Genomic DNA, 11,020 nt, shown 5'->3' with positions numbered 1-11,020 from the left:
ATTATATAATGCTGTTTGTAGCATTACAAGTTAGCAAAATTAATACTACTGTATTTACATTGATTTAACGTCTGAAGACATTAAACCAATGCAAAAATTACTACTTTTGCTAACTGGGTTTACAGCCACCTGTATCATACACACCCAACACGGCACACTTCATTCTCACAGTGGATCCCAGCACGATTGGTGGCTGCCAAATTGCATTGGCGAAGTACGAACTGGAAAAACACGCAGTTTCACAAACTCATTGATCTCTTGCAATGTATAACCCTCATAATGAAAAGTTGTAGCAAGATAGCAAAAACGGCAAGAATTAACACAAACGAAGACGGAGTTGACTAAATGGATGATTCTACTGCTTCGGAAAAACATAGATGTTTTGTTAAGGTTTGAAGAAATTGGTATAAGCGATATTTTTATTGCACATAGTTTTATAGAGCAAAAAAAAAACACGTAAATGACATGAACGAAATATCTAGATAAACACAATGAGACCTTAACACAACCCATAGGTTTGGGCAGATTCACTATAAATAGACTACGGTAATGTTATTCTGAGACATCAAGATAGCGGACGGTAGCTCATGTATAATTCATTGACCAAATGTGGTCAAACATAAAAATTTTAAAATCCATAACCTTTTATTAGCTTGAGCAAAGAAATTGGATTCCCAGCCATGTTTAGAAACTTTTGCACCAAAAAGTATGCAGTTGCAAAATTGACATTGATTCAAACACAAAACGGGCTTTCACTATCATACTCAATACGCTGAAAAGTAAAAACGAACTTTAGTCGTGGGAAGATTTCTTGCTTTGTTTTTTCTTGTATTTTTCTTTTAAGCGTGTACTCATTTCTTTAAACTTACCAGCCTCGAATTCCATTTGTTCGCTGGCAACTTCAGCTTTTGAAAGATTTTCTGTCCTTTCCTGTAAACCTTTTCTTGCCTGGTCAACAGCACTTTCTGTTCCAACAACAGTACGTTCAGGTACATCTGACTTTTCGTCCACAACCGACAAGCTGCTGTGAGATGATTTACTTGAGAGAGAAAACAACGTTTTACGTTTTGTGTCTCCATTCTCCTCGTTATCGTTACTTTCAGAAAATAAAGGAAGTCCTTTTCTACCGTGACTTTTCGTATCTGCTCGTCTAATAGTGGACTTAAAAGACTTTATCGATGACTTGCTGGATTGAGTGCTGCTTGCAGAAGCACTCCCGATCGAAGCTCTAGTTTCACAAATATCAGGTGGCTTCGTCACGTTGGCCTCCGTTTCGTGCAATTGCATTATGACATTAGTTGTGCCACTTTCTATTTCTAGTGAAAGACCCGCCAGATCCAAAATATACTCGCCAAGCAATACGTCTCGTTTCTGCTTGAAAACGTTGTATAAACGAAATCGAAGATGTTGACTTTGAAACTCTGCAATAGTGATGGAATGCAGACATTCATTCATAAACTTCATCGCACCAGTGATACCCTCACTAACTTCATATTTTTTGCTATGTCCTCTAGTCTCTGAAGGTAAAAGCTTAGTTCGTATTTGAACAGTTAACGGCTCATCTGAAGAAGGAGCCGAAGATTCAGAGACTTTAGCCATAATCATGGGAACTACGTCCGTTGCTTCCAAAGCGAATATTTTGACAGTATCACTTCGAGCCATAATTTTGATGCTGATTTTAAGGTCCACTGATGTGTCTGATTGCAAACTTTTTTCGATTTTTTTGTCATCATATTTACTATGTAATGACACTTTATATTTCTTTAAAATTCCGACGGCGCGGTGTATTCTTTCATCGTCCTCTTCTTGCTGACTCTTCTCTACAGTTGGACTGAAAACAGGATGATGCTGCTCTTCAGGAGAATGTGACGTTGGCTTCTCTTCCTTTTGAATAAGATGTTCTTGCTCTGCTGGCTTGGCAGAGGTATCTTCACCAATTATGCATGTAAAACAGCAGCAAGATATCCTCATTTTTACAGCACAACATCACTTTATGTTTTAACAAAACAAAGAAAACAAAAAAGTTGCTTGTTGATATTTATCGGTGATAGTGTACATTTGATGCAATTAGGGAACGTTCAAATATTACGTAACGCCTTTTTTCCGAATTTTTGACCCCCCCCCCTCCCCCATGTAACGCCAACGTAACGCATTTTTCAATCCCCCCCTCCCCCATGTAACGCTTTTTCACTACGAATTCAGCACAAAAAACTACCATTCCGTACTCGAAAGCGATACGTAATGTTTTGCTTGAACCCCCTCCCCCCCGATGTGACGCTAACGTAACGCTTTGCATAAACCCCCCCTCCCCCTCGAAGGCGTTACGTAATATTTGAACGTTCCCTTAGTCTTGTTTGCATCATCAAAATAAAATATAAGGTCATCGGTTATTGTGTTACTTGATAAGGGCTAACATGTGTATGGCCGAAAACGTTCATAAATTTATAACTTATTTTCACTTTACTGTATTATGTTAAATGCTGTGTGGCTGCTATGTTTTATTCGTCAATGGTTCAAGAAAATTACCTCTTTACCAAAATTGTATCAAAATAAAAGCAAATTAGCGACGCTAAAAGTTTTACTTGACTGAGAAGCTTACAAGCAGATAACAGACGGCAAGCGATAGGAAGACACGTAACCATCTGCCGTAAGACGTTCATCAAAAAAAAGATCGTCTATAGCAGGGGTGTCCAACCCGTGACCCGCGGGCCACATGTGGCCCGCGAGAAGGTTTTGAGTGGCCCGCGTGATATTTTTTGAAATGATACATATAATCAACTCAATCGACTACGTAATTTATGGCGAACTTACATTTCGAGAAATTGGCATTTATTGTTTGCTTTCTTTGTCAATTGTTCTATAGTCCCTAGTGCAGGGGTGCGCAACTGTTCAAGTTGATTTTATTGCATCACAATGCACATTGTTACGCACCACATTTTCCACATTGTTACGTCCACCTCTTTCCACACAATCGTACTCGTGCTTCAAGAGTCAGTCAATCATTACTATTTCTTGCTTTATGGGAAAAGTTCAAAACTTTCTATTGCTAGAATTTTACAAAAACAATGTTTTTAAATAAAACTATAAGAGAATTTACGGATTGGCAGTTTTCGTGACATCATTATCTGGCAGCACTTGCTTGTGCGAGTAAGTTTTTTCGCGTATGAACCCTGTCAAATTCCCTGAGTGATCACTAATTTGTGACAGCCACATGGAAAAGTCGCTTTGCATTGCTATATCATCCATTTCACCGCATATTGCCAAACTTGTTAGAGAAAAACAGTAGCCTACCAAACTTCACATTGAAATGTCGACGTGTAGTAAAAACTTTGTTGACTTTACTGTATCTTGGTATGTCCAGCCTATTGTTCTTATAATTTTTGTAAAAGAGGATAAAACACATTTCTAAGATTAAAACTTTGGTGTGAAGGTTTTAATTAAAAATTATAAGACAGCTATTTCCAAGATTACAAATTAGCAGTAAATACTCAAGTGCCCCGCGCAATCATTCGAAAAATGCATGTGGCCCTTTGGCCAAAAAGGTTGGACACCCCTGGTCTATAGGCTCGAGATATGCTAATGACTTCCTACCGTCTGCACGTCCTCAAAATGTTTGGGAAGTAATGCACCTTGCCTGCTACCAATGCAAACAAATAGCGAAACGGCTAATAAAACTGGGCTTACTTATCAACAGACTGCCTTCAGGTTTCTTTTTTCAATAACCATGCAGTATAGCTACGTCAAACCCAAGTGCTTGCTTGGGTCAAAATGTCTGCTTGCATTTAAAAAAAGTCACCCTAGAACACTTTCAGTGTCAAAAAATTTAAATACAACCCTAAATATAAGTCAACTGCTATTGATTTTCTTCACTAAACAATCTCAATGTTAAGTTTCGTAATGTTACGTTTGGATAGGCTACCAAAGTTACAAAATATCAAACGAGATGCATGATACCATCTCTAACTTTAAAAAATATAATTTCTTCGAAAAATCTTTATGTGATAATCGTTTTTGAATTGGAGTGTACCAATGTTTTAATGTCATCAGGAAAGTTTAGTGTTGTGTAGAGTAAATCGTGTGAGGTACTTTTGTCAGCTGTCATTCCAACTGCTTCGTTGAAAGAAGCCAGCACTGTGCCTCTCACTCAGGGGTCACTCACTCTCACTGACTCATCGAACTACAGTCCGCGGGCCAGATCTGGTTTGCGAGCTTCGTACGCTCGACTCGTCGCATAGTGCAAGAGTGTGGCAATGTGGCATACACAATTACACACTGCATACGCTACACATCTTATCAAAAGTTAACGCTGGGTGAAGAGTTGTAAAGTGTGTAAAATTTCTTGCGTTCTTCTGGTGAATATCAAGGTCATTATCATCTTCTGTCAAAATATTTCTGTGATATTCCATTTTGGTTTGGTTTTAAATCCTTATCCTCGCACTAGGAAAGCCTTGGTAAGGTTATTCCTGGTAGTTTCGCATATTTGTAAAGGCTTTTGACGCAGGATCGGTTATCGAGATTGACAAAGTAAAGTTTCCGATTGTTGAAGTGTTGTTGCCAGGGAATTATTCCATCCATTAGGTGCGGCTGAATGGAGAGCAGTCTTTGAAAATACGTTGCTCAAGCGCACACCCAAGGGTCGCACCAGCGCCGCTTAGTAATTTTTACGTGTTTTAGTTTTTTGAGAAAGTCGGTCTAGCTGACTAACGAAAGGCCGGGAAAAAATATAAACAACTGTTTCAACATACATCTTGGGGTAGCCCTGCTCTCCTAGTCAGAGAAGAAACGCAAAATAAGTAGAATTAAAAAGGCTTTTGCATTTCCAACACAATGCAAAAATAATCAGGGTAAAAGATTGCACTGAGCTGCGACGATTTCTAAACTAAGCCTACTAACAAAAGTAAGTCATCGTTTAAGAAACTTAGCAAATAGGTCTACCCTCATTTTAGTTTACAATTTCATTGCAAAAGCTCAGATCACAGCTCAACTCTTAACTTTATCAACTAGCTAGAAAACATAATCGTTACAGATACCAAAAAAGAGATTATTTTGCAACAATCTGTCAGCAAGCAACTGCTGACAATTTGATCATAGCTGCAAATAAATATTTTTAAAATCTTGAAGCAAAAGTAACCTGTTATATGATACATCTAGATCTATTTTCTACCTGCTTTTACTACTATCGCTAGATAACGTTGCCTACGCGGTAAACATGAAATCAGCATCGTAGTTCCAGTTATGAATAAGATTCAAAACTTATTGCCACAGACTGTGAGAACTCATACACGACGATCGAAAGAACTTCAATCGACACCGCTCTCTGAAGTACGCGGCTAGACTACGTCTCGGAAAGACAGTTAATAGCATGCCAAAATAATGGGAGCAGCTGAGTTTTTAGATAGCTTCAATGCGTTTTTTCTTCTACAAAGGAAAATATTGAATAAACTTTCAAAATTTAACATTATGAAACAGGCCTTCAGAATCTACCTACCAGCTCATAGATTCCACTTAATATCATCAACTTCCTTCCTTTTTAGAGGAAAGCAAACGCGATCACACGGCCTTTGAAACTTTGAGACGACTTTGCCAATAGGCTACAAACAACTAAGCTTACCAGTTGGCTAAGCAACAGGGTGTCCGCTTTTCGACGAGTGATCGACGACCAACAAAATGACGTAAAATGTTGCGTATACCTGCGCTGAGTTATATCACTTCTAATTTAAAAACGCAGCCAGATCAAGATTAAGACTGCAACAGAAAAACTGTAGAAAAAAAGTACAAGCGTACGCATCTTTTTTACGCCAATGCTTATATATAAGCCTACTATTGAAAAAAAAATCATCACTGTGTCATACTCATTAACCTACACTTCGATCTAACATGAGTTTGGTAGTGTCGGGGGTCTTTTTTCTAACATAAAAACAAACGCTTCCCATGGCGCCTTTGCAGTTGTAACTTTCAAATACAGCCACAAAAAACAAGCTGCATTCCAGTATAAAACCAGAAAAACTGCTTGCGACTGTTTTATCGACGTGTTCAGTAGCAAATAATATTTGAACTTTAAATGTCATAAACAAAAAGTGACGCAATGCAATACAATTAAATGCGAAAAGTTGTTTTCGGGGTAGGAGGGACTTTGGGCAAAAATTTTAAAAAAAATTCCAGAGGTCTTAGAATGTTGTATTCTAAAACAAGGCTAAAGTTGAAAATAAATTAACCTCCCGCCCTCCTAGTATAAGCTGCAATCATTCAGCCATTATGAAAAGAAGTAGATATAAGTTAACTTATGTTTTTGTCGTAACCAGGTAGCCTAACAGTCCATGGGTAAAGATAAAGATTACGTGGCCAAAAAAATAACTCATGATTAGGGCCATTTAAAGTCATTAAAGTCATATTTTTTTCTATGCATCAGTAAGTCGTGAAATCAATTTTAACGCAAAAACCGCATCCCTACGAGCAGGGCCGGATTTAGACTGTAAGAGGCCCTAGGCTATTCCATTTGTGAGGCCCCTCCCTATTTTGAGCTCAGAAATTCTCTCTAAACAACATCACATGTCATTGCTTAATGTTAAAAATATGAGTGTATTAAACTCTTCGTTCTGTTAATTTTCCACATTCATGGGTGCAAATTTTTAATTAAAAGAATAAAAATTTAGTTAAAGCAGTTTTGCTTTTAATTTTAATTTCTCTGATCAAACAACCGTTACAATAATTGTAAAGTTTATTTACGAGCAGTGGCGTAGCCAGGAATTTTGAAAGTTTTTTTTTGACGGCGTATTCGCCTAAAACGACACCCAGCAGCGGGGTTCTGGAGGCCTCCCCCAGAAAATTTTGAAAAATTACTCTGAATTTGGTGCATTCTGAGAGCATTTTCAATAAAAATGTGGGTATGAATATTCCTGTAAAGATACCGTCCGGTGACATAGCAAAAGGATAAGATCATGTTTTTTTCGGCATTTTTCGGAAATAAAGCTAAGTCTCTATGTTTTCTTGTTGCTAATTCCTGGCTGAGATATTTGAATGTTTGGTATTGGCAAAACTCGCTCTTTTAATGCAGTTTCGTTTAAAATTAGGCAAGCTTTGTTTTAGAGACATAAAGAGACTGAAAGCATCATTCTCAATATCGTGACGTCGCAAGCGTGCCAAAAGAGGGGTTGAAACCCCCAACCTCCCCCCCCCCTGGCTATGCCAATGTTTACGAGGACATAAGAAATAGTTACAGCAATCAAATAGAGTAGCCTAACACTAGGCTACCAAATTTTTTTTCTAGCTTTTGTCAAAGCAAAATCATGCAACTTGAGACATTGTCGACCTCAGTTTATTTTTGATGCTTTTGAGCCTTGAGAAAGATCTCTCTCCTGAGCAGTTAGTGATCATTAAGCTTAGAAACAGTCTTCCTTGCACATAGAAGTTCATCAGTTAGTTTCGGGACTCGGGTCAACATCTTCCGGATACGCTTCCTTTAAAAGTTTTAAACCTTGGTTGTCCATTTTCAGTTTTAGCCGAAACTCTGGTGGGCTAAGGTTATCACTAGGGCAACCAAAAGTCAATAAAGTCAAAATTTTTCTGCCTTGTTCAAAGTTTATAAAACGTCCACAAACTAAATTTCAGGCTGACACGAAGAGAGGTTTCAAAGTTATTAAGTAAAAAAAAAGTCAAAATTCATGGTTAGGTCAAAATTTTCTTTTAACGTAGTTTTTCTTCTCTCTATTGATATTTTATTAAATCTACACAGATACTGATTTTTTGTTGCAATTTCTGTTGCTATTCTGACGTAATAATCGATTTGATGCAATTTCTGAGGTAATAATCTTGTTTCGCCCACTACTGACGATTGAATATTAGCCAGCTACCCTGCTGTTGATGAGTTGGTTGCCAGGGTTAAAGCAGTGACCATTTATAACAGGTCAAGAAGAGCTAGTTTAACTTCCATTGGCCAACCTCCACACTCCACAGCCAAATGTAACTAGATGGGCTTTTGGTTGAAAGCTGCTTTCTATTATTCAAAAAGTCTACCAAAAGTAAGAAATATCGTGGAAGGCTTCCATGATGGTGGATTGGTGGTGTCTTGCTGCGGCGTGCTCAAGATGCTGTAAAAGCTCCCAATTTAGCTACTCACCTTGTAGAAATAGAGGAGCAGTATAGTGCACTGTTTGATATAATTCAGAAGATGGAAAACAGCCGTTACACCATTCAAGAAGCTTACCAGAAAATGAGGTCTCTTAAATTTGGTGTTGATGGCTGCCAAATTGGAAAATATATTCAAGCAAGAATCTTAAGGAATGGCATCAAGTGCATTGTGAAAATGGGACGAGATGATATTTCACCACATTTTACCACATTTCACCACATTTTCACCATATTTTACCACATTTTCACCACATTTCACCACATTTTCACCACATTTTAGGAAAAATTTTGGCGAGAGACAGAAACTTCAAAGGCGATAATGTGAAACGTTACTTGATGTTGAAGTATAATAGTGCAGAACCCCCTCAGTAATTTCGGGATATTTAGACACTCCATATTTATCTTTTGCAGTTTTTTGAGTGACTTTCATTACCTGTTCGTTAGCTGTGGTGTCGTTGAGTCTTCCACATTTTTCTCATACTTCAATAGAAAAGAAGCTATCCTTACCTAACGGTTTGATTTCTAAATTTCACGTTTGAGTTGCAAACGAAGAAAGTTGTTGGTCAAAATTAGGTCAAAATTTGTAAATTATAAAGTCAAAATTTCAAGTTTTTAGGTCAAAAAATTGGTTGCCCTAGTTATCACTATCATGCAGATTGCAGAGCATTGCGCGCTTGAGGCAAAGCTCCCTATTCTTTCTGCAAATCATCTAAATCTTCTTCGTTAACAACAGAAGGAAAGTTGATGCTGCCACTCTCAAAATTAAAAAAAAAACACTAGATTCTCCAAGAAAACTATTAGATTATTTTATACTGTTTTTTGCAGAGAAGACTGCGGCACTTTAACATAGAAGCTTCCAGCAGAAAGCGCGCAATAATTGCCTCTATTATGATGCAAACGAGTAACGACGTAATAATGACTGTTTGCAACTTGTGTATAGAATTTTCTACTCTGAAAAGCTTGATATTAATAGGTACTTTAGGTAGGGTTTAAACTTGTCAAGTTTTTAAAAGAATTACAAACTTTGAAATCGAATTTCGAGGCCCCTGGACGTTGAGGCCCTAGGCTTCAGCCTGCCTAGCCTATTGGTAAATCCGGCCCTGCCTACGAGGTATAATAAGAAAGTTATGAAGTCATATAAAGTCATATTTTCCTGGTTAGGTCATAAATCAGCTTTTTAAGTTACATAGTCATATTTTTGAGTTATAAAGTCATACCGTTGTATAGTTTAAATAAAAAGTACCAATTTAAGCGGTGAAGCAAATAAGCACTAAGAATGTAAGAGTCACTGTAAAGAGCGTCAAAAATTCAGTCAACGATCCAAAGTTGACTAGTCAGTTAACAGAAATATGCCGCCACTACAACAATATTTCAAACTTAATACTCAAAATGGAAAGTTGTACGTAGGCTACACCATCAAAGAGGCCCATGCTGATCTAAATGCCCTTGATTTCTGAAAAGATCCGCTTGAGCTCAAAAATTACATTAAGAAGCGATTGGACAAAAACGATGTGAAACAAATTATGGAGCTACAAACACAGCTACAAGACGTTTCACCAGCGCTTTATGCAAAACTGCAGAAGTGTCAACCCACGTCAGCGTCTGTGGAGCGCTCATTTTCCTTACTAAATTCATTTTTACGTCCAAATCGTAACTTCAAAGACTCTAACATTCCACACTACATGAAACTGTACTACTACAGTGGTTTAAAATAAAAATGAATGTGTATTACTGTTATGTTGCGTATGTTTTACTCTTTAGTTCGGTGAGTGACGTTGTTCGCATGTAAAAATAAACGATTTTCACATAAAGTCATATAAAGTCATATTTTTCAAAAAATAAAGTCATATTATTGATTTTTTAAGGTCATATAAAAATGGCCCTACTCATGATAACGTGAATAACCTTTTCACTTCTCAAAATGGCATTTTTACAATGTACTCATCCCGGTGGTTTACATTAGTTAGGCTACCACGTTTAGGAATATATAACATGAACATAAAGAAAAGCCTGTTGCTGCAGGAAATATAATGCACAGAAATTTACGCAAGCTTTCACGTGTTCACATTTTGTAGTTAGCAGGTAGGTGGAAATCCTCAATTAGATTGCATAGTACTTGTGGAAAATTACGTCATCACTCATGTGACGATTGACAAATAACTGCAAGATGACACATTTTCAGTTCAAACACGCAATTTATTGTGAACTGGTGATGCAATATTTATACAAACTTTTGAATTGAAAAACTTACAAAATATTTGCAATAGGAATAGCCTATTTATGTTCTCCTGTAGGCTACTATGCAATATAGGCACATTACTCAAAAAAGTATTTAAGTAAACTAAACATTAAGTCTTTTGTTAATGGTAGTGAATTTGATGAGTTAAATGATTTTAACCTAGGAAACTTGATTGATTGAATCTTTATCCTCGGATTGAAAAAGCTTCTTTGAGAGCTTAATCCTGGCAGTTTCGCATAAGCTTACTTGTAGAGGCTTTGAATCACTGACGCAGGCCCAGTTACCGAGATTGACAGAGTGAAGTTTCCGATTGCTGAAGTGTTGTTGCTGGGGAATTATTCCATCCATTAGATGCCGCTGAATGAAGAGTAGTCGTGCGTTGCTCAAGCGCACACCCCGAGAGTAGAACCAGCGCCGCTTGATCTTAAAGCTTCTTCGTTCCAGAAGTAACGCGCTAACCAACTGAGCTATCGAGAAGGACAAAGAGTATTGTGCCAAAGAGTTCTGGGCAACTGAGGTATAGGCTACCTTCGATGGTGTAACATGGCCTGGAAAACATGTTGATTGTTGGTTGACCATTAAATACGCAGACAACTCTTTCACCTGCCTTTGCCCAGACTAGTCAAAAACAACATCACCCAGGCAGGGAAAATG

At 37.6% G+C, this 11,020-nt stretch overlaps 1 protein-coding gene across 1 annotated transcript; it reads right to left on the bottom strand.

Moving 5' to 3' along the window:
• Positions 1-582: 582 nt before the first annotated feature.
• LOC145785223 (uncharacterized) lies at positions 583-1,971 on the bottom strand. Its single transcript, XM_082596909.1, has one exon. The coding sequence runs from the start codon at positions 1,969-1,971 to the stop codon at positions 793-795; it is 1,179 nt and encodes a 392-aa protein (XP_082453035.1). The 3' UTR covers positions 583-792.
• Between the last annotated feature and the right edge of the window lie 9,049 nt (positions 1,972-11,020).

This window comes from Aplidium turbinatum, chromosome 16, assembly GCF_918807975.1.
Source record: "Aplidium turbinatum chromosome 16, kaAplTurb1.1, whole genome shotgun sequence".
Classification (NCBI taxonomy): Eukaryota; Metazoa; Chordata; class Ascidiacea; order Aplousobranchia; family Polyclinidae; genus Aplidium; species Aplidium turbinatum.
This window is presented reverse-complemented; position numbering and strand designations above follow the sequence as displayed.